The sequence below is a fragment of the Phaethon aethereus genome (assembly GCF_964289735.1).
Source record: "Phaethon aethereus genome assembly, chromosome: Z".
Taxonomy (NCBI): Eukaryota; Metazoa; Chordata; class Aves; order Phaethontiformes; family Phaethontidae; genus Phaethon; species Phaethon aethereus.
In genome coordinates this window covers 22,738,301-22,763,525 of record NC_138577.1, presented here as the reverse complement: position 1 = coordinate 22,763,525, position 25,225 = coordinate 22,738,301, and the positions used below count along the sequence as shown (strand labels likewise).

The window sequence follows — 25,225 nt, the reverse complement described above, 5'->3', positions numbered from 1 at the left end:
TATTTCACAAACCTATTTAAAAACTCCATAGCTTTTAAATATTTTCCTGTTTCATTTTACAGGGACTTATTTTTTTTATTAATTAGTATGAAGCCTAGTTACTTTTCACCAGGAGACAAAAAGTGCCAACCATACCAGGTCTAGGAGGCTGGAAAACAAACAAGTGGGAAAATTAATAGTAAGTACTTGTATTTGTATCTGCTATAAAGAAAACTTTGTATAGGAGGAAGCTAAATAATACATGGTATGCTATCTAGTTGGCCCGAAGTTGGGGCAATGAGATTTGCAGATTACAGCTGGTCCTAGACAGCCATTATCACCCAGTTAACCCAGTGCTTGAACAGAATCAGCCTGTGGACAAATAACAGCAGAGGCAAAGCAAAAAAGTTCTTCAGCTGGCAGGCCCAGGAAGCAATGGTGCTGGCAGCCACAGCAGCAGGTTCAGGCTGGGAGGTTGGGTGTACTCCTTGATTCCCTGTTTTTGCCAAACTTTCACGGATGCTTTCATAGATTGCTGATCTATGAATAGCAAATTCAGCCACCTCCTGTTAGGTAGGAGATTCTGTCTCATGCGGTTGAATTCACAAATGTGTAACAGCAAGCACTCAGCATGATGCCTCCAGCTTGTACAAAATGGGCAGAACATGCCTTTGGTGTAACAAGTCACAGTGAGCAAACATGTCTTTCTCTTTAAGGATCCAGCAGAGACATCTCTCAGATATATGCAATTGTCCAAAAGCTAGTTGTCTGGTCTATACTAGTCATGAAAGCTTATCAACTCTCTAGGAAATTGAAAGAGATGCTTGTAAGAGCAATTTGGTGTAGAGTCATATGGATAACTGACAGAGAGAAGAAGATGGGACACACCCTGGAGTTGCCACTTTCCCGTGGGGGAGTCTGAATGACTACAACCCTAGCGCTTACACACGAAAGATACGGCAACCCAGCATCTCATTTCATGTAAAGCAGAATCAAGCTAAGGTTCTCAGTGCTTATTTTCAGAGTGGTGAATGACCAGGCTTAGCAAGTATAGACCAAGAAAAACTCCAGGTGTAGAGAGGGAAGGTGCTCCATGGGTTCAGTGACACTTCCTACCACAATAATAAGTAGAAGACTGTGAAACAGAGTTTTATTCTTGGAGAGGCTGAGGCTGGGCAACAATTCCTGTGAGAAACAGGCATCACAGCATCATTGCCTGTTGCTTTAAGTGTGAAACATGTTTCTGACCTTGCCTGTCCTAAAAGAAGTGCACAGCAGTGCATATCTTAAAATAAACTTTAAAAACGCCAAAGAAACATACTGATCAAATCACACAAACTCTGACAAAATCCTCTGTCAAACACAAGTTCTCCTGTGGGAACAGCATGCAAGAGAGCACACAGAGCACGCATGGCAAATGCTATTCACTCAGGGCACTGCTAGGAGGCTCTCAGATTTTAAAATAACTTGTAAAGGAAGAGATTGCTGAATTTAACTCTAGCTTTCCTTTTGGGTCAGCTTTACTTAAAAATGCCTTAGGTTGTTTGGATCCTGACTGACCCATGTCTGATTAAAATAATACACTTTTATGGAGACATCTTGACATTCACATAATACAAGGTAATATAAGTACCTGCCATTTTCTGTTCTGCTATTCTGATGAAGTTTGCTTATCATTTTTACACTTGAGTCACAAGACTGACAGCATAGTGCATAACCAGCTGTGGTCAAAAGCAACATGATGAAAAATTAAATTAAAAGGCAAAGCCCACACACAGTATCTAATTTTTTTCCCAGAAATACGGAAACACTTTCTGGTATCTTAGCAGTTACTCTCCACACTGGCATGTTGCTGGTTTTAGTAGTAGCAATAATGCACATTAACCAAAACCACAGAAAACACAATGGTTGACAATGAATGGTATGCAACACATTTTAAGGTACTCATGGTCTTTAAAAAAACCAAAACAACTCCACTGTATATTTAGGTATAGGAATGCTTGGGTACTGTATTTGGAAATAAGTTTTCCAAAATAATTTACACTGTCACAACAGGTGAGTGATAACAAATATTCTCTGTGCTATTTAATATGAATTCCAAGTTTTACTTACCAATCCTGCACAGCATTGAAAGATTCTTCATTTGTGATGTCATACATTAAAATGAAGCCCATTGCACCCCGGTAGTAAGCCGTGGTAATTGTTCTATATCTCTCCTGACCTGCTGTGTCCTGTAAGAAAAAGAAACAAATTTTTTTCATGTTGCAAATAAATTGCATGTTTTTTTTTTTTTTTTAAATAGAAAGAAAACTGTGACAACAGTTATTGTACAACTGCAATCCTACTCATAAAACTAATCAACGGGGAGAAAACTGAGAATAACAGGAAAAAGGAGAATTCTGCATTGGATCACAATAGGAGGGACACATCCATTCTGTCATGAGCTGAGAGTGGAGAGAAGTAGAAAGGCATGGCCTCTGAGTCATTCATTGATTCATGTCATTCAACCCAGAGTTGGGTAAGAACCTTTTCTCCTGCTCTCGCCTCATGCCTTCCCAGCTTGACAGGTAAAATCTCATCTTCTGTATAAAATGCTGGGACAAAATAGCATCCTTAAGATCTTCATCGTAAGTTCAGGATGATTCCTGAAGTCCAGAAACACCCTGATGAAAAAGGCAATGTCCAATCGCTCTGTTCTTGTGATTTTAAGTCATTGGTGCTCATGTCAACTTTAGCACCAATACAGATCTGTGCTGACAAAATAAAAGCAGTGGAGGGCAGTGCTTTTAAAATAAGGATATCTGACCAAAAAAAAAAAAAAAAATATTGCTAGCAGTCTCTTACCTCAAACCAGTTTTCTCCCTTGTTATCTGTATCTCATCCAATTGCCTTTAAAGCAAGAAATTTAAGGCTTCCTTTCTCCTACTGCTTGCTTTATTTATTTCCATTAAAAAAATTGCAGGTCAGGGACTACCTGCTACTACGTATATATGCAATGCCTAGCATAAACAATCATGTCTGTACTAAGATTGTGAGACAATAGCAGTAACTAAAATACAGGAAATGCATGTTTCCTGTTCCAGCATACCTATTTAATATTTTTAAACTATAAACACTAAAATCTTTAGATTAGACACAGATAACATTCTAGTGCAATCCCGTAATTGTGTAACAGATCATCTGTGCGTATTCAATTTTAACAAACTTTGAAACTTAATTTCATTATTTCAGATTGAATGGATAAGAAATAGTTTACAATACAGACAAATTTATTTAATCTGCTTTCCTACAGAGAGAGAAGAATAACCAGTGATAAACAATGCTTTCTTTGGTGTGTTTTCTTAAATGGTTTCTGAGCAAGTAGTATCGCCTTGTGAATAAGAGAAAAATAGATGAACTGGGCCTCCTTTTTTACACATATATCATTCATCTTGTAAACTAATAGAGCAAAGAAAGGAGATTCTACATACATCAGAACTCACTTAAAGAAAAATAACCAAGACAGTTACTGAAACCAAACAAGGTCAGGTAAAATATATGGATTCTGTTCATTCTGGATTACAGCTGATACTGCTTTGATGTAGTTTCAGTGGTCCAAGTGGGAACCCTAATGTAGAAGTTGGACTCCAGCAGCATTTACAGGAGGTTAGGTTATGTCTGCAGGAAAGGCCAGACAGACCTAAACTTTTTCTGTTTATACTCTGAACTGGCTAAGCCTAAACCAACTGTGGTCTGGAGATTGGATAGCTGCATTAACAGAACCGCTCCCAAATTTTCTGGTGGTATTACTGAATATTGAGGTATTAAGACTCTTGCGCTAAGCCTGTGCATATTCTAATACTCAGAGGTCAGTTCTTTCTCAGCAGGTCATAGTCTGTCAATAAGATGAAAGTATCATTGAAATGCTGAGTAAAATAATTTGTTAACAGAAGAAATGTTGCCTGTCATTATTTAAAATGATTTCTTTGTATCTCTTTTATGGAATAAGGTTTACTCTCATATGTTTGGGGGGCTTCATTTATTTTATTTGATATTAGAAAAAAGAGCTGGGAGGGATGGAAGGAAAATATGGCCTGTAGTAAGCATGCAGCCTTTCTGTACAGAAGAGATATGATTTTCACACAAGTTTTGTCAGTGTTTATCTGCTTGTTTGTCAACCAGAGACACATATAGTCGGAAATACGATGGTATGACAAGCAGGAGCCCACTACTATTGAAGCAAAGCTTATTTTGCTGTGGGTGATTTCCGCTGAAGCCTGTCTGCAGATAAGAGTGAACAGCCCTAGTAATAAAGTCCTAAGTCAGTGAGGCTTCCTATCCAAGACACCAACTATTTTCTGTGCAATGTTAGAGGTAGCTAGTGTGGGCTTAGCCACTCTTGATTACAGAGAATAAAAAACGAGTGTAAAGGAAGACAAATCAAGATAAAAGTTCTTAAATAATTTTACACAAAGGGAAATTAAACTGCAGATGAAGATCCAAACACTGAGTGACTCTGGGATACAAGATGCTCTTCTGGACCTAGGCATTTGATTTGGGTCTGCCTGGGAAAGAAACAGGTATTTGGAGTTGTTCTCAATATAGTCCTCTAATATGTGCCTCTAGCTGATGCTATGTTAATGTGAAGATAAAAAAGAAGAGTTCCTAAAGTGGTATTTCAGTATATGACATAGACGGATGACCATGAATAAAGTGGAGATTAGTTTCAGACATTGATAACCACATTCCTGTTGGTATTATTTTCTATTCATTTGCTATAAGGAAGCAACTAAAATTTTAATTGGCCTAATGTGCAAATTACGTAGTAGAATGTTTATGATCATTTGAGAAGTGAACCCAAATATCAGTAACCAATATTGCCAAAATTTTTGTGTTCCACACATTCATAAGCATCTCCTTTGTGTTCTGACTAGAATATCTCAGGGTCTCAGCAGCTGCGGGAAGTATTTTCAAATATTATATTAACTTTCATAAATTCTGTTTTTAATAAAGTTCCCACAATTCCCTTAGCTGCTAGCTAGGTGATCCTATCTTAGTGCATCTTTTTTAATAGGCACCAGATTTTAGATATTAAATAACAGAATGATAAGGTTTAGTGAACATAGTACTTCAGAAATTATCCAGTTTCTGAGCATTATGTACAGCATGCTGGCTAATGGTCCTGAGTATTTGGAAGACTCTGAGACTTGCAAATTTGGCCTTGTGTGCTCTGATGTCTCTAGTACGTTCTGTGGGGTTTTTTTTCTTGATTAATTTTTTCACCTATAATTGAAATGAGATATTTGCAAACACTTTTATGCTCCAGATCCTGATATGTATGATTTTTTATTACAAAGATACATTGCTTTTTGCCAGGTATTGAATAGATGAAAGGACCAGTAAAGCTTTTACATCAGTAAAGATCTTTAAGAGGGCATGTATATCTATGGGCAGTGAAAGAGGAGTGGTAGAGGTATAAACAGAGTGCAAAGTGGCTCAGGGTGAAGATAGCAATCTGGTACGTATTTGGCAAACTCTCCTTTATAATATATATACTAAATGGTATGGAGATAGATAATTCTGGATTACTTTGGCTGTTCATTTGAGTTAAACTTGAATTTGATACTACAATAAAGCTTAAAGTGAGGGTATGTTAGTTATTTTTATAGTAACCACAAGAACAAGGTTTTCTCTTGTTCTTCTCCCTTGAAACAACTCTTTAATAATGTTATCGGAAATTTCTTACAGATCCTCATTATTACTGTGTAACTGCCATACCATTGAAGGTCTTAGTGTGTGGACAATGCACCAGCTGTTGACAACAACACTCCCAAAGGAATGGAGAGATAAAACATGATACCTATCTGTGCAAATAGAAACACTTAGGAATAGCAAGCTAGATGACTCAGGAAAAACCTGTATTCCTCCTGGAGTTAAGAGTTTATGGGGCTGGAAAGTCTAAAAATACAAAACAGAGAAACCAAGTTCTGATAGTAATGTTGAAAATAATAACTATTTAGGCTTGCAAGGTACAGTTAGCTGAGTTAACTTAGCAGAAGTAAATCCCACCTACTGTCAAGTCCTGCTAAACTAGACTTCATCCAGAATGTGCCCTATCAGCTTAGACTATACCGATGTTTTTGAGCAATACGTTAAATCAGGCCCTTGAATTCATTTGCTGAGTGTGTTCTTTCCTTCCCACCCTTGCCTAGCACTGCACCACTGACAGAAACAATATTTTATGTAAATAACTTCCAAGTGGAGTTGCTCATTATTAATGCTGACAGTTTTGAAGGTGAAAGGAAACAGCATTTGGCAGCAAGAACATTAAATGAGTCTGTAACAAAGGAATTCATTCTGCAAAACACAAACTTATTTTGTAGCACACTTGAGTGACTCTGTGCCTCTGCATTTCTGTCCTGTATGCTAAACATAAAAATATCTTTTTAGATCCACTTCCCCACATTACGAGTTTTACTCATATCACAATACAGCTTGTGTTATGTGCCAAAAAACTGGCAGCAGTAGAGGAGGATTTCTTGGATGGCATTTATATCTCTACTGCACATCTGCAACAGTTGAAGACAAGGCAAGCAGAAAGCTAAAATTAGAAATGTGCATTGGGTGAATTCTCACTTTGCAGGTCAACATTTTCTGTTAAGATAAACAAAATTGGCACAGCAATCAAGAACTGGTTCTCCTTTATGAGTTTCACATTTCTTTCCTGCTGTTGCTTCCCAAAGGTTATTTATACACTCAATCAAAGAGACTCTATATTTCTCTAATTTCTTCTTTTGATACATAAAAGGACTCAAGGCAGGAAGTGAATGAAAATCTAAACTGGCTCTTTTCAGAGCAGCACAGAAGTTGTCTCTGATCTTTCCTCAGGAATCTCTGGGGAGGAAAGGGAGGAAAGGATAAAAAAGGTATGACAAACAACAAAAAGAAAACCAGTAAGAGCTGTTCATGTTCAGGGTTTTATAGGAGCAGCAACTGGGCAGGGCACAAAGAAAGAAGACAGGGAGAAAAGCTGCTGGAGCTGGAGGAGCTGACTATCCCTGGAGCACTGCTCCTCAACAAACAGCACTTCCAACAGAAAGTGTTATAATCACAGAATCATTAAGGTTGTAAAAGACCTTTAAGACCGTCAAGTCCAACCATCAACTCAACACCACCATGCCCACTAAACCATATCCTGAAGTGCCATGTCTACATGCTTTTTGAATACTTCCAGTGATGGTGACTCCACCACCTCCCTGGGCAGCCTGTTCCAATGTTTGACCACTCTCTCAGTAAAGAAATTTTTCCTAATATTGAGTCTAAACCTCCCCTTGTGCAACTTGAGGCCATTTCCTTTTGTCCTATGAAATGAGAAACACAGACATATGAACACTTACAACTAAGAAAGGAAAACACAGTTCAAAACAGTTTCTTGGAATTCTGTCCTTTATATACATACATGCGTATATATATGTGTGCATGTGTGCATGTGTTTACAGAAGTATATATATGTGTATCAAAAAAACATTTTGAGTGTGAAAAGTCAGCTCCTCAGCTTGCCAGTAAACATCTGCTTGACCTATATGCTAGTCTTAGAATTCACCCCAAAATCACAGATGACTGCTTATTCATCATATGGGAGGGATGCAGGAGGATGGCAGGGCCAGCTGGAAACAGCTGGTGCCAGAATGATGGGCAGAGGCATTATTCCAAATGCAGCTAGTAGAAAGGGGCCCGGGAGGGCTGTCCTGACAGGCAGAGGTGGGGCAAAGCTTGCCCTAGGGAGATAGTTTGGCTCCTAGAAAGTCCAAGCTGGGGTTTTACAAGTACTTTACTGCCAGATTTGCTTTCTCTCATTGCAGTACCTGCCTCCCTCTTTCCCTGCCACGAGCTGCAGCTTTCTCCTTGTCTTGTCTTCACTTTGGTTGTGGCTTGTCCTGCTCTGTTGGAGGTGAGGATCAATTCCTTTTGCCCTTCTTCCCCATTTTTGGGCATACTTTATAAAGCATCTGTCAGATCAGTAGGGCCTGGCACTCTCTTCAAAAGTAAAACAGATTAATTAAAGTACTGGTTTAAAATTTTGATTTTAACCAGGCTTCATGTTAGGTCTTAAGAATTTCTTTTTCTAGAAAGGTTCAGGTTTTTCTTTCAAGATCTATTTTTTCTTTTATTTTATGAAAAGTGTTAAGGAATCAAGCATAAGTGCAGCTGCCAAAAATGGATAGTGGAAATCATGAATTTTAAAAATCTCATTTGTACTTCATGTAACAAGGCAAGTATTATTTTATGAGTAAAATTAAAAGGCTAATTTTATAGGTCAAGGTATATTGGAGTGCCAGAGTACCTTCACCTTCCCGTTTCTGTACTTTGATTATATCCTTATAAATCTTTGGGATTAACTACTTCTCTCTAGAAGTTGTTATTCATAAAATAAGAATAATAAGCTTTCAGCTTTCTCTCTTCCTTGTTATTCTGTCCTATCCTGCATCTTGAAGACAACTTTCTCTATTAATATTAATTACTCATATTTAATTAACTTGCCCTTGTTATTCAGGATGAGGTGGGATCCATGGATAGAGAAAAGTTTGACCAGCCATTTTGATAATAGCTCTATGTTAGTGGCTTATTGCACTAATTTGCATAGTAGTGTCATCATGTTACAACATTATGCAAAACCTTGTCCACTGATTAGCTACCAGTACCTCTTATTGAGAGCTGTGAACATAATTCTTTCCTCATGACAACATTGAGCTTAGCACATTTTTGTTCTGGGCTTTTTTTAGAAGCACAGTTTTGTAGCTCTCCAACTCTAAGAGAAAAATGAATTAGTGGTACAAAGCCATAAACCAAGCACTCTTGCCAGAAACCCTCTCTCCACTTCTGCTTTTCCTTGTGATAAAGCCCTGTGTTTAAATCTGCAGTGAAGTTTCTCTCATTTGGAACAAATTACAGCAATGTTCCTGTTAAATATTAATAACCTTCCAAACCTTCCCAGGAGTAAAAGAATGCACTTCTGTGCAGAATATTAAGTTTACAAAACACATTTAAAGGCTCATTAGAATTAGTTATCAACATATGCTTCTTTCATAAAAATTTTTTAAATCTCAATTACCTATAAAAAGGAAAAGAGACAGTCTGCAGCACAGAACAAGCCACATTTTAACTATTTTAGGCAAGAAACTATAAATGCAATATTTCTGGAAGAGTTCAGCCATGGCTGAAGTTCAATCCCATTCAAAACTTCCATGAGGACCAGTAAAAGGCACAGTTTATTGCTTTAGAAAACCTGCAGTATAAAAGTACTGGACTACAGTGTGGTCTGTGCTAAAACAATTTCCTCCAGCCTTGGCAACATAATGTTGCTTTGGAAGATTCCTTGTGCAGTGTTCTTAAGTGATCACCTAAGTGATCTAAGGTAACTTCTGTATCTTCTTTCTATGACTGTGTCAGACATTGTCTTCTGGGGCAGACATCAAAGATACATAAAGAAATTCTGGTAGCTCTCTGTATATCATACCTTAGGCAGGTATTTTAAGATTCTATGGCTTAGCTGAAAAAGCTCCTGGTGCTTTCTGCAGAACTTCACCAGCGATGTATCGAAGGCGCAGAATGCCACCACCTTTTCTCCACTAGCAAGGCTACTCCTTCATGTCTTTCAGGGAGCTGTTCCCTCCCCTGACACGGAACTGTTGAGAGCTGTGTTTGCAGGACAGTCTCCACCAAATTCTCCTTTCTTCCACTTTTAATTCCTTTGCCCCTCAATGGTCTGTTGTCACTAAATACTCCCTTAGTATGTGTCTGTGGCTGACGTTGTTGAATTCCCCATCATCTCAGCTTTTTCTTTTTCTTGAGTCTGATCGCAGTGATTAGTAATTTAGGTTTGCAATGATGTGTATTATACAGTGTAGTCAGCTGGCCAAAATCATTAAAGAACGTCATGTTCCAGGTCAGTTATTCTGTCATCTTCTGCACATTCAGATGAACCTGTACAAAATGTTTCTGTGTTAAAGGGAAAGGCGGAGAAAGGATAGATTATGTCAGCCATCAGGTGCTGGAAGGGTTTTTTTATAGCATGGGAGTCCACTGCTTGTGACACAAAGGTGATTCATGAAAGACCAAGAATCTGACTCCAAGACTTTTAGACTTTGAATGACTTCTCTAGTTCTTTGAAAGCTGTTCTTCAATTAACAACTCTTACAAGGCTCTGGAAAATTGATTTTTTCTGGCTTTTAGTTATTTTTGTTTTCTTGTGGAAAAAACAAGAGGACACATCTTCTATAACAAAAGCATACCTTTGTCATCAATATGTTCCTAGAATTATCTACACCTAGATAGGATTTGTCTATTAATTTGGGGAATCTTTAAATAATATTGAAGTCACCAAGAAAAAAAAGTCTCATCAAAACATGATGCAATTCTTAGATATACCATAAGCACTGCTAGAAAATCTTCACAAAGGAAAGAAAGGTTAAAAATGCCAATTAGAAACCACAATATAATCTACTGTATGAACTGGGATGAGTTTTCATCAGGAAAATATATTATTTAAACTAAAGGCCTCTCTGTTCTCTTGCTTGTCAGTAAATACCTCTGCACTATGGCTGCATATCAAAAGGTTATATCTAGAACACTTCTCTGATGTGCTGGCATTTGATGAAAGAAATTTAATTTAAGAAAGCACAGGCTATTCTGACAAGGAAATATTTATTTACCCTGAAGACATCACAGCAGCTGACACAGTTTAATGCACGCCAACTAATCATGACCTTTATGTTGTTCCAGTTCAAGACTGTAAATTATTGGAGTTGTAAAAAGAAGTTAAATATGTCAGGTGTGATTAATCTATTACATTATTTCAGGTACTGTGTCTTTATCCTTGCATTCTCTTGGGGAGTTCTGGCATAAAGTAGCATAATTAAATTAGATTTCAGCTATATTTTTGTTTAATTTAGCCCCTGGTCTCTCTTCTCTTTTAGCTCAGACTGGTTGAGAGCTATGTGTTTAGCATATATATGATCATATTTAGCAATTCTAATAACAACTTTGTCATTTTAAACTCAAACTTTTGAGGAAAACACAGTCTCACCAGAAAACATAATTGCCAGACCTAATGGCATGGCATGGCATGGCATGGCATGGCATGGCATAGAATAGAATAGAATAGAATAGAATAGAATAGAATAGAATAGAATAGAATAGAATAGTTCACTTGGAGGGGACCTACAGTGATCATCTAGTCCAACTGCCTGACCATTTCAGGGCTGACCAAAAGCTAAAGCATGTTAAGCAGATTGTCCAAGTGCCTCTTAAACACTGACAGGCTTGGGGCAACAACCACCTCTCTAGGCAGCCTGTTCCAGGGTTTGACCACCCGCTCAGTAAAGAAATGCTTCCTAATGTCCAGTCTAAACCTCCCCTGGCACAGCTTTGAACCATTCCCACGCGTCCTATCACTGGATCCCAGGGAGAAGAGATCAGCACCTCCTTCTCCACTTCCCCTCCTCAGAAAGCCATAGAGAGCAATGAGGTGGCCCCTCAGCCTCCTTCTCTCCAAACTAGACAAGCCCGAAGTCCTCAGCCACTACTCATAGGAGATGCCTTCCAGCCCTTTCACCAGCTTTGTTGCCCTCCTCTGGGTGCATTTGAGTACCTTAACATTCTTTAAAAATTAATATATTTATTCATAAATAATAAAAGATAATAGAAAAACTAAAATACAAATATAAATAGTGTAAATATAAATATAATATTAGTATTACTTGTTTTATTTTAGTAATGAGAAAATCAGTCTTTTTACATATGACAGCTATTTTGGAGTCCTGGCCACCTGCACTATGTTACAGTAGCTGGTATTAGTATCACCATTACAGGTATATATGTTCGTATAGGAAGCAGAATAAGAAAATACATTATCTCTATTACTCTCTCAGACACAGTCACGTTTTGTTCCCTGAGATTTTTGTCCAAAGAAATCCTGAAATAATTAGCAAGTTTTATTTAACAGATAAGTCTCTAATAGCACTGTAAGCAGAACACTGAACGCCCCCACTGAGAATCTGGAAGTAGACACAGTTCATGATCCAGCACTAGAGGAAATGCAGGGATGCTACTTCCTTGATCACTGCAAAGCTATTTTATGAGTTTGGACATTTAATTTTTTTTTTTCAAATTATTATAACGTTACACTGGTATAAAAAATGCTATATATGTTTTCATTACATAAGGATTTGGCCTCAGGTGTAAACACCTCTGACAAAAGTCTTCAAAAACAGTGGTCATTAAGTTAGATCCTGATTTTACCAAAGTACAAGCATATAAAGCCACTAAATACACTAAAAATGTAGGGGGATTTACAGGATGCACCGTGTTTTTAAATGCCTAAGCAATTTGCATACTTAAGGTTTAAATATTTGCCATTTACTTTCCAACTTCTTGAAGACAATACAACTTCAGCACACTTGTCACCTGCCAAGTAGACTTTCCTCTGTAAACTATAACCTTTGTGAGAAAAGCATAGGCATGTAGGTAGGTGTGAGTATGCAAATACACATGCCTGGACAAACTAGAAGACAGGTAGGATTTAAAGTCTATTTATGTAGCAATATACTTACCTGTTCTTCAACCATTTTTCTTCAACATCCGTTACTGGCAACCATCATATAGAAAATGCTAGACTAATGGGACCTTTGGTCTCATGTCATATAGTTATTCTTACGATCTTACAAAGCATTCAAGAAGGCTCAAAACTAGTATTTAGTGTCAGATGTTATAAAAATCTTGCTAGAAAATCAGATATTATTTGTTTTTCCTACAGAGAGGGATGAGTGACAGTGGTTTCAACAACAATTCAGAGAAAGATGTACTTGTTCAAAAGTTTCTTCAATAAATAGAGTCATAAGTGAAGCAAAGAACATCCTTCAAAAGAAGGAGGATATTAACTAGGAAAATTTCCACTTGTATTTCAAAAAGCATCAGACAAAAAAAGCCACATCAAGATTTCTACACTTGAAGAAATAGGCTCTGAAGTTTTATAAGTGTCTACAGAACCTGGCAAGAGAATCTGGAAATAGTTCTTTAAAAAAGTGCATGACAAACTTTATAAATGCATAGGTAGGCAGATGCACTTTGAGAAAAAGAAATGTCCAGAAGTCCCCATGCAGAGAAGTAACTTCCAAAGCGAATTCAAGCTTTCAGGTGCTTTGTTGGATGAGTACTAGAATGGTAATCATATTCTGGGATCAAATCTTAGTGGAACAAACATTACTTTATGGACTTGAGGAAATATGATTTTTTTATGCTTAGGTAAAGAAAGAGAGGTGAGAGTTAACATAATTTGTAAAACTAATACTCTATGTTTAGAAATGAAGAAGAAGTATGTGAAACTGCTGATGATTTATCATTCAGAAGTGATGAACATTTTTACCTGTTGCATATGAATAACAGTTTGCTGACTACTCACAGACAGTAAATAATATGACCCAATGGAAAAAAAACCCTCAAATAAAATTTTTATTCATTAAAAATACTCATGATTTTAGTGCTAAATTAACTGAAGAAATACTACCACTTCGGACTTTTGATGCAATGTTATTTAACTGGAAAATGCAGAATTATCCAAATGAACTTTTGCTGAAGTTTATGTTTGTGTGAAAAATTGCATTTACAGCAGGCAATTGAATCAAATCTGATCCATCACGGAATTATTGGCCAAAATCATAAAATAACTCCCACCAGAAATATGTACTAGGTCACAGATTGTAGATATCCATGGAGTAACAGAATCATAAAAATGTTGGCTGAAAGAGACTGTTGCATCTGGTAGGTCTGACTATACCAGGCTGTGTTCTAGTTCACATTTACAGCCTTATAGAGCACAACATAAACAAAGACACAAGAGATGTGTGCACCTGAGAATTTACACAATTATTTTGAAGATTTGCTTCTATTACATCACCCAAACACAACAGATCCTTTTAGAATCCAAACAGATAGATTTCTCGGTTTTCTGAGGAACTCACAGATTTTCTAATTTTACAGCCCTGATTTTATTTTCCTTCGGCTTATTTTTTAAGCAACTGAAACAGTGGATTATGGCATCCAATAAAATGAAATTTATGGAAAATGGGATGAAAATATTTTCACTTGTTAAGGCAGAAGGTTTGATTGAAATGAACCTTTCCTTCCAAAAACATTCCATAATTCTTCTATGTATTACAAGACACAATGATTGCCATAGGCTATTTGAAAAGTTTTGCATGCAAATATTTCAATAAAATAAAACATGCTGTTATACATAATTTTTAAAAGTACGATTTAGATCACATATGATGTACTATAATCACTGTTATTCTTCAGCTGTGACTTTCAAACTACAGGTATTTTTCAGTAATCAGAGTTACTCTGTCTTAATGCATCGTAAAGGAATAGGAAATTACAGTCTAATGGAAGCAGAAAAATGACCAGCTGTGAGATCTGTAGCATGTATAATTATAATCAGAGCTACATTAAAGCACTAGCTACTACAAAACCAGACATTGGGCTTATATACAGTCAAAGAACAGTCTGAAGACAAATTGAGTGTAAATAACATTCTAAGAGCTTTGCTGCCTACAGGGCAGCACTGACTACATTGAAGTAGTAGATATTTGATGACAACAATTATAGTTTAATTTATACAACGTGCTTTTTCTTCTCTAATTTAAAAATTCAGTAAAGCCAATAAGCATCTTCTTGGAAGTCACCATATTCTACTACAGCTCCATCCCATTCCTTCCCAGTGTTCTGTCACATAATAGTGGTTTTATAGTAGTAGTAGTAGTAGGATTCATTAATTTGTAAACAATCTAGTCACATATGTCCATGTTTCTGCGTACATACACAAATTTATATCTATATATGTATATCATATGACCATATGTATATAACAAATAAAACATATATATTACACTATTTCTATTGTAATATAAAGATTTTTTTGTAAACTTGCACTAAGTATTATGTCTTTATGTCAGGGACGAAAAAAGCAAATTTTTCACATTGCAAATTTCTGCCTACAGTCCCTGAATTCTGACTAAAGTCGTTAGAGCATGAAGAGAAGAAAATATACTTACTCATAGTTGTTTCCATATACATTTACATTTCATTGATTATAGACAAAAAGGAGAGTTAGCTTACAGAAGAGTTAAATTCAGGAGTATGAATCAGAAATGCAAGCATACTAAGGTATTGTAATTCTTTCAGATCCATGTATTATTTATCAAAGAAAACATAGAGTTAAATGTAAATGATAGCCAATCAAATGAATCTTTTTCAATTACAGATTAGACTAAATTAATTTCAAAAGGCAAGTTAAGAAATCCCGTGATAGAACAGCTGTTAAGTACACAGCAGAGTTAACATAACTCAGGTTTCTTAACTGTGTCTCTCCAGGCCTTTTTCACTGCAAAAGACATCTTTTTGGGTGGGCGTGTGTTTTTGCTGCATGCTATCTCTGCCTTTGGCTGCTGCAACCTGAATAGAAACCCCAGTAATCTCATCACTGAATATAACACTGACAAGCATATTAACTGGGAATTGCATTATTAGACATTCAACCATGTGTTCTTTGATCCTAGATAAAAACTGAAGATTACTTCTACCCTGATTTGATTAAATTGTGGGACATGTTCTCTCATTGTGCAGACATAACTGAATTATCATCCATCAGCTGATAAAATGCTACTGTCAATGACAAGAGAGACTGCCAGCCAAAGAGGAGACTTCAATAAAGAAAGATCAAAGTGATAACTGACCCCAGAAAGGAGGTTCTTTTCTGATTTACTTTCTAAAACAGTGGGGGGAAAAAAATTTAAAAAAGAAATCTGAATTATGGTCATTTCACATGCAAGCATGCTCAAAAACTGCTGCTTCAAGGAAGTAAGAAAGAGGCTGATAATTTGTCCGAGTTGTTTATTAGTCAGATCCACAAAGGGTCCCAAGGGTTGGTGTTTTGGCCCACAGCACATAGCTCAAACAGAAGTTGTTGATTTTGCTAAATCTAACTGATGCTAACAGTGCGGGGAGGGAGGGGAAATAGTCCTGCAATAACAAACAGTAATTTTAGAAGATGACAGAACTCCCTACTTAAGCCTGAAACTTATTTTCAGTTCTAGAAGCATTGAAATGTGCTTTGGGTTTCAAAGTCACCTTTATGGATGAGTGGCAGCAACAAATGAATGTGGGGAGCATGTGAATTTTCTCCCATTTTTTCCCTTTTAATCTTCAGTATGATGAAATGATGATCTGCATGACAAACAATTTTGGCTAAGATGGATGTACTACAATTCTTTGGTTTGTACTACATTTTCTTTGATGCCAGTACCATCAAAGTTACTGGATGTTGCAGAAATGTACATGTTCTCCAAACTTATGAAAATCAAACTTCTTTTCTGTACCTTTACAGAAGTTTCTGAGTACTGTTCCTCAGTCTTCAAAACTGTGAATGAGGACAGCTCCATAGAACAGCATTAGGTGTTCAAGAAGGCTGAGCATGTAACTGACACTAAAGAAATAGCAATGATTAATAGGATTTGAAACCTAAAAGGAAGGAGGCCCAATTCTGTCCTTAGTTACACAAAACAATTAAACAAGTACATATACCTCAATGAGATCCAGACTGATGCAAGCCAAAGTGAAAACCTAACTTCCCAAATGAAAGAATTAAAATTTTGGGTAATTCATTCCTACTGACATTGGCTTCACCGTAACATTTACTTTTTTATATAATGTGGTATTGTATTTATGTGTTTCTATGCTTTAATTATATTAACTTCCAAGTACTTCCTGAAGAAAAATCTTGTGGGTTTTGTTTTGTTTTTTAAGACCCTATGCCAGTGTTATACCTTTCCCAAAGCAGATATACCAGGAGCAAAAACAACTCAAGTGTTTACAGAAAAATTACACAAACCATTGACTCATCACCAGATACTATATAGTAAAAGTTCAGGTGGTTCCAGTGTGGATGTTTCATAATAAAGTAAGACATGTACTTGACAGTGTAATATTGGGAAGTGGTAGATTCAATCAATAACTAGTTAATACTTTATAATCACAATTTTAAACAAAATGCACTCGATTTAGTCACTTCATATACCCAAGCATAATCTCAATCTCACACCACAATTCAACTGAACTTGGAGCAAAATTACTAACCACAAATCTTTTATTAGACTTATCATATACATATCTAAAACAGAAAAACTAGAATGTCAGAGTCACCCTGTATTTTTTCAGAACATGCTGTGAATTAACAAGTCAGTCAAAAGACTGATGAAAATAACTTGTTACTCGTTCCAATAATGTTTAGCAGAAAGCTGTATAGCAACAAATCTAATATATATATATTTATTATATATAAGTCCCTCCTTAAAAAATATATACAGGTTCAAACATTGAATTGTAAATTCCATTTTTATATAGGATAATTTAGGCTAAATCTTACCAAAAAGGGTGATAGGGGAGGAATATAGTGTCTAAGGTAGGTAGTATACTTTCAACCTGTGAGATCCAAACAAATATCTATCTTCTCCTCTGACCATCACCCCAGGATCCATGTAGTACGATTAGGGCTAGTGAAGTCTGAATTGACCAAAGTGTGGCATGAGACATGGGCAAGGGTATGGGTTATGAGGCACCAGTGACAATAAATGAAACATGAGTGCTGACTAATGACCTAAGATCATTCATATTCCACGATGGTGGCTCAATGAAAACTCCCTTAACTTAGGAAGTTCAGAATTGTTTGTGGGTTTGGTTTTTTGTTCATATTTTAGTTCAGTAAATAGTGTAACAGAATCCTGAAGACTAAAGCAAGAAAAATCTCTGCAGGGTGCACTTTTTTCTTAGTGCTCAATACAACAGCTATACTTTGCAGTTTAAACATGATGAATTGTCCTCTTGGTCTTCCCTCTGGCCCTTAAAGTTCCTTTGTCCATTAATAATTTATCTCTATAGTACAATGAAATAGGTAAATTGAAATGGTAAGTTTTCAGACACTCTACCTCCCAGGTGGAGTGTCTGAAGCACAGAATAGCTTGAATGAATTGTCCTTGTAAAGCAGCACAGAAAATAGAATCCAAGACCTCTTTTAATCATGACAGCTTTCCTCTTCCTTTCCGACTCTCTCTCTTGCTGAGAAGAGTGACTGAATCCTTAGTACAGAGTTCATTTGCTCCTAAAGCACAAAATCTGCTGTATGCTATCATGACATATCTTCCCTCTAATAAAGAAAATGTGATTGTAGCTCAATGCCTGACTGCAGAACAAAGACGTCTCCCGCTATTATATTACTTACATTTACACTCAGCAATGTGTAATGGGTATTTCATTGGATTACATGACAAAATTTGATAGCATTAAAAAAAATTAATTGACACAAGGCTAAGCACTGAACTTTAAGAAAAATATAGTTAATAATATTTACTTCTGTAAATAAAAATACATTTTTCCAATAGGTATCTTGCATTCCTCTGCATTTTCTATGTTATTAACCATACAGAATAAACTTATAAATTAGATCTATGTCATTAGGAAACAACAGCACAGATAATATCCTCTGTTACTTAGTATATAAGAATGCAAGCTATATTAATCCACCCTATGACCTAACCCAAAACTTAGATCAGATAAGATTTTAAAAAATTTTTAAGAATTAGTCATGCCATCTTTTTTTAATCAAAAACTATCACATAAATTTGCATTTTTCTTAAGCGGAGACGGGGATCATAATTGCTGCATATTTTCAGGGGGATTCACTACAATGTGTTTAAACGAACATCAAAAGAATCATTTACCCAAGTTGCTGAAAATTGAAAAACTCAGCATGAAAATCTTTATCTTGAGAAGATAATTGCCAACCATAGTAACGAGGATGTGTTGCCGTGTGAATTCTAGTGCTATCAGCAGAAGAGGAATACACCTCTTGCTGCTGAGGCTTCCCTGTTCACCTCCAGTGCCACATCTCAGGCTTTCAGCTCTGGAGGAAGTTCCCCTGCTCAATCTCAGTACCTATTCTCTAAGCTGGCAGCCACCACTCACATACGACAACGCAGCATTTGTTGGTTTCGGTACTGCCAGTTGAATACTGCAGCTCTGATTGTAGACCACATGCCACTGCACTAAGGGAGAAAAGCTATGGACTGCACAACGCCAGGGCGCAACCAGCTTCTGCTTACCAGGCATGGCACTTCATCCATTCATTTACCCACGCTACTATATTTTCATCTGATTCTCTCCTGTGTCTGCTTCCATCGTACATGAGGCAGCTCCCTTAGCTCAGCCCCCAGACCTTTAGCCCTATTCCACGTAAGTCCTCTACTGTACTCTTCTGCTATTCTGCTTACAGTGAGCCACTGTCCTCTTGTCATCAGCTGTTGCAAATTGCCCCTGTTATGCCTCTGGTCAGTATTACACTGAGCTGCTTAGAGAAAGAATTGGGCAAGTGTCTGGAAAACGGGAAGAACAATGTGGGCGCTGCTGCAAATAAAAAACAATAATATAACTGTGATTCATATGTTTTCTACATAAAGGTGTAATATGAAGTGGTGCTCCAAAACTAATCTAATTGTGAATTGCATACTCTTCCCAATCCCTGCCGAATGCTCCCAGAAGGCAATCTCTAAATTACATTAACATCAGTAAGGTCATCTGAACTACACAGTCGATGTGTAGCTGAACACAGAAGAGACGGCCTTATTTGAAGAAGATAATTCAGTTTAGGCCAAATTTTCCATTCCCCACATTTAATATGAGCTATGGGTATAGCTAATACCTATTTGGATATTCAAACACATTTTCCTGTGATTTGTGGTAATTTACTTGTTAATACTTACAGTATTTGCTATTATCCAGTTTTTGTAGAAGCATCACACGCATACATGATTGTGATTTCTCTCTTAAAACCCAGGAACTGCCAAGTATCTCTTGAGTTATTCCAGTCCTGTGTCATGTGGAACACTTCATCCAGCAAAACACTTACACACAATCTTAAACACTGTGTTTAGAGAGTTAGTAGAATTAGCCAGGTAAAAGGTAAAGTAAGTCCTAACTTCATTACTATTGTCTAAAATGAATTATAATGATTGGGTTGGAGTCATCTCTTTTACATTAAATTTTGACTCTTATAATTAAAGGAGTTTGGCAACTGCAAAAAGGCAGAAAAGACTGCTATGAAGTAATTTTCTTTGCTCGAATCACCATTAATAATTCTTATCCTGGATTGCAGGACTCTTTCAAAAGCCCAGTGAAGATCAAGAACAACCTTTCATCTAAAGTAAACCATAGATATCAGAAAAAAGTTAGAGTGAGTAAATTTTTGACTGAAATTAGAACTTTTCTGACCCTGAAATGAATTCCAGCATAAGAACTTTGACCAAGGAGTCACACTTTGGCCTCAGAATCAAGTGCTTGATGCAGAAAGATGGACTACAGTCTTCCATACTGCGAGACTACACTCCCATTGCTTAGTGAAATATTCACGTCTGAGGGAGAATTCAGGTGCCAAGAACACAATTCACAACTTGCTTGCCTGGTTTAGACCATATGTGCTCACCTTACAATTTGTAATAGTTCTGTTAATGATGTCGTTGTACACATGTAAAACTTCCTCCTTCTGTCTAGATCAAGGGTCCCTCTTGTTATATGTAAATATATTTGGAAACTACAAACTAGGAACCCATGTACCTAAAACCCCAAAGGAAGTTTTAACTTCCCTTAAAAGCAACTTTTGATACGTGCTGCCAGTATTGAGTTCAGCACAAAACACTGCAGCTACTGCCACTTCTCTTTCCTAATGAAAACCACAGCTCTGTGGTGGCCATGGTTTCAGTGACCATTTTTATACGGTAAACTCAACAGTTATAGCTCTTATCCTGGAAGGAGGAAAAAAGGCTCAATGCTCTGCTCAGTCCAGGGGCTGAAGACTGCTTCCCAGTTCTCAGGAAAGTGCTCTTATCTCTTGACTCCCCTCACCTAGTGAATGCCCTCTCTTGTCTCTGGCCTTAAGAATTCACATTGCTCCTTCATGAGGTAGACAAACATAGAAGGAGAAGACTTCTATGGATCAAGTGCATCCTCAGCAAGTTTGCAGATGGCACCAAGCTGAGTGGTGTGGTTGACATGCCTGAGGGACAGGATGCCATCCAGAGGGACCTGGACAAGCTCAAGGAATGGGCCCTCATGAGGTTAAACAAGGCCAAGTGCAGGGTCCTGCACCTGGGTCAGGGCAACCCCCACTATCAGTACAGACTGGCAGATGAAGGGATTGAGAGCAGCCCTGCCAAGAAGGACTTGGGGGTACTGGTAGATGAAAAGCTGGACATGAGACAGCAATGCATGTTCGCAGCCCAGGAGGTCAACCCGATCCTGGGCTGCATCCAAAGCAGCGTGGCCAGCAGCTTAAGGAAGGTGATTCTTCCCCTCTACTCCACGCTGGTGAGACCCCACCTGGAGTCCTGCATCCAGCTCTGGAGCCCTCAGTGCAGGAATAACATGGACCTGTTGGAGCATGTCCAGCGGATGGCCACCAAAATGACCAGAGGGATGGAACACGTTTCCTACGACGACAGGTGGAGAGAGTTGGGGTTGTTCAGCCTGGAGAAAAGAAGGTGCTGGGGACACCTTCTTGCAGCCTTCCAATATTTAAAAGGGGCCTATAGAAAAGATGGGAACACACTTTTTATCAGGACCTGTAGCGATAGGACAAGGGGTAATGGTTTTAAATCAAAAGAGAGGGGATTTAGACTAAATCTAAGGAAGAATTTTTTCCCAATAAAGGTGGTGAAGCACTGGCACAGGTTGCCCAGAGAGGTGGTAGATGCCCCGTCCCTGGAAACATTCCAGGTCAGGTTTGACTGGGCTCTGAGCAACCTGATCTAGTTGAAGATGTCCCTGCTCACTGCAGGGGGGTTGGACTAGAGGACCTTTAAAGGTCCCTTCCAACCCAAACTATTCTATGATTCTATGACCTAACAGCCTTGAAAGCCTGTATTTCCTGACTGTGCAGTAGCAATGTCAGTTGCATATCTGCCAAAGGCATATGAAGAGGAATGAGGGATTGTGATGGATATCTGGGTTCTGTGCAAAGCCTGTGCTACTAAGAGTAGCTGCATTTCCTGTAACCACAGCTATGTTTTTCATGTGGAAATAGTGTGTGTGTGTGTCTGTATTGTCACCAGGCAGCATCGATGTACTCTTCCTGGGATACCACTGCCTGTGCATTTCCTTCTTGCCCTTTAGTTTGCCCATTAGGTCTCCACTCAGCCATGCCAGTCTCTTTCCTTCCTTTCTTGATTTCTTACATCTGGGGATCAAGAGCTCTTGTGCTCTATGGAGAGCATCCTTAAAGATATGCCAGCTCTGTTCTGCAGCCTTGTCCCTGAGGGCAGTTTCCCAGGTGGTCCTATTGACTATTCTCCCAAGTAACTAGTGATAGAAAGAGAGGAAATGGCCTCAAGTTGCACCAGGGGAGGTACAGACTAGATATTAGGAAATATTTCTTTACTGAAAGAGTGGTCAAACATTGGAACAGGCTGCCCAGGGAGGTGGTGGAGTCACCATCACTGGAGGTATTAAAAAAACGTGTGGATGTGGCACATCGGGACATGGTTTAGTGGGCCTGGTGGTATTGGGTTGATGGCTGGACTTGATGATCTTAAAGGTCTTTTCCAACTTTAGTAATTCTATGATTCTATGACTAACTCCTTGAAGAGTTGGAAGCTTGTTTTCTTAAAATTCAGGGTCCTGACTTTACTCTTCACCTGCCCTATATCTCTTGGGACTGCAAACTTCATCAGTGCATGATTACTGCAGCCCAGGCTACCTCCAATCTTGATGTCACCAATTAGCTCACTCACACTAGTGACCAACAGGTCCAGTATCGCATCCCTGCTGGTAGGGCTGTCTATCACCTGACGTAGGAATTTATCCTCCATTCATTCCAGGAGTGTCCTGGATTGCCTGCAGCTCACTGTGCTACTTTTCCAGCAGATTTTGGGGTGGTTGAAGTCCCCCAGAAGGATGAGAGCCTGCAAACGCGATGCCTCCTCTAGCTGGAGCAAGAAGTCTTCATCAATAGAAACCCCTTGTATGAAAAGCAAATATAGTAGCCTATTTAATTGATTATGTATTTTTTTGTTCCAAACTTTTTAGAGGAAACTATTGCACTTCCAACCCACAGAATTAAGTGTATGTTTCTGAACTGAACTAACACCTAACATTAGCTTGTTTCTTGGTTTTGTTCATGACCCTCCAGGCTGACTTTCTGTACTCTTAGTGTGAAGGTTTTCATATCACTCACATCAAGCAAGTACTTTATTTCTTGTCTGTGTAGTTCTCCTAACATTTACTCTAGAGATTTATTTCCCATTTAGTCAATGTCTCTTTTTATCTGAATGCACCCAGAAATGATATAATCTGTGTTGCAGAGTTTTCTTAATATGGAGTAGTTTAGGTTAAAACAAACATTTTTTAAGACAGAGGTATTCCTGGATTTGTACCAATAATTTTTCAGGGTGAGTAGGGCAAAGGATTGATTTCTTCATGCTGCAATATATCTACCCATAGCTTCCTACTAAGAGAGAGGAAATGTTTTAGAAAGTCTCCATTAAATGTGAGTGATTTATTCCAATTCAGCAACTCCACAAAAGCCCTTATGTAAAAATCTAAAAACTGTTTCAATTTCCTGAAAAAACACATTGAGGTAATTCTCTGTTTAAATATTAAGGCTACTCCACTGAAATACTGAAGTTCCATATTTCTTTCTATGAATGATACCTATGTCTAAGGAATATTAAGACAACAACATGCATTTGCAGTCTTTTTTTTTTTTTTTTTTCAGAGAAAACTCCTGAAGGTGATAAGCAATTTGCATTACACTTCAGTATGGAAAATATCCCTCTTCTCTGTATCTATCCATGTCCCACAGATAGTAACAAATGAATGCATTTTCATTGCTTTCCTCAGTGTTCTTAAGACTACAAAGGTAGTCTTCTGGTTTATTATAGCTTGATGTTTATATAAAGTCTGTTTTATCAAGACTTGTGGAATATACATGCAGTTATCACAGCAACTGGATTATGCCAGTTATTATTTATTGTCTTTTTCAGCTATATTTTAGGAACTTCTGAGTTATTTGCTGATGACATTTATGCTTCCACAAGTACATGGGACCACATTGCAGTATAAATTTGATACAGATCAACAGGCAGCTTGGCATACCTTTACTGAATTACCCAGAATGCACCCTAATAGAAATGAATTTGACATCGTGATCATGTTCCTGAGGGAACTGGGGTTGTTTAGTATGGAGAAGAGGAGGCTAAGGGGAGACCTTATCACTCTCTACAACTACCTGAAAGGGGGTTGTGGTGACGAGGGTGTTGGTCTCTTCTCCCAAGTAATCAGCGATAGGACAAGAGGAAATGGCCTCAAGTTGCGCCAGGGGAGGTTTAGATTGGATATTAGGAAAAATTTCTTCACCAAGAGGGTGGTCAAGCATTGGAACAGGCTGCCCAGGGAGGTGGTAGAGTAGCTATCTCTGGAAGTGTTCAAAAAACCTGTGGATGTGGTGCTTCAGGATATGGCTTAGGGATCATGGTGTTGCTGGATTAATGGTTGGACTTGATGATCTTGAAGGTCCTTTCCAATCTTAGTGATTCTGTGATTCTGTATATAATTTGCACAATGATGGACATTATTGATTTAATATAAGGATGGAGTGACTCAGGTAAATATGATATAAAGCTATCTCATACACAGGGATCATAAATATTTATCAAACAAATTTGATACTGCAAAGGAGTTTATACAAGATCAGCACTTTCTATATGCAATGGTGTGGTGGCAACTGTGATTCAATACTCAGTGCTCTACACCCAGCATTGTTTTCTCAGAAAACCACAGTCTATCTTGAGAAAAGAATGGGATTTGATAATTTTATTATCTCTTAGCCTGGAGCATTTCCCCACTTCAGCAGAATTAGATTTTGCACTTAATGTTGATCTAAAATAAGATCTGAAGTGGACAGAAAATGCCCGAGAGCTCATCCACATTAAAAGGCTCTGTTGTGCAGGTCCTGCTGGGCCTGAAAAATAAAGTTGTAGAAGAAATATTGAGAACACTTATGGGATTGCTGCTACGAAAATAGAAAAGGCCTGAAGAAGATCTGGAGAACATCTAGTCAATTCATAGATATATACATATAAACAGTCCTTCTGAACCCAAAGTTGGTCAA

At 37.8% G+C, this 25,225-nt stretch overlaps 1 protein-coding gene across 1 annotated transcript in view; it reads right to left on the bottom strand.

Annotated features, from left to right (window-relative positions):
* RAB3C (RAB3C, member RAS oncogene family) overlaps positions 1–25,225 on the bottom strand; it is a gene marked incomplete at its 5' end in the record, with an annotated part of 132,139 nt that overhangs the window by 60,784 nt on the left and 46,130 nt on the right. The window contains one exon of the mRNA XM_082013533.1: positions 2,092–2,210. Coding sequence (XP_081869659.1) covers positions 2,092–2,210 — 119 coding nt within the window. The remainder of the gene's footprint in view (positions 1–2,091; positions 2,211–25,225) is intronic.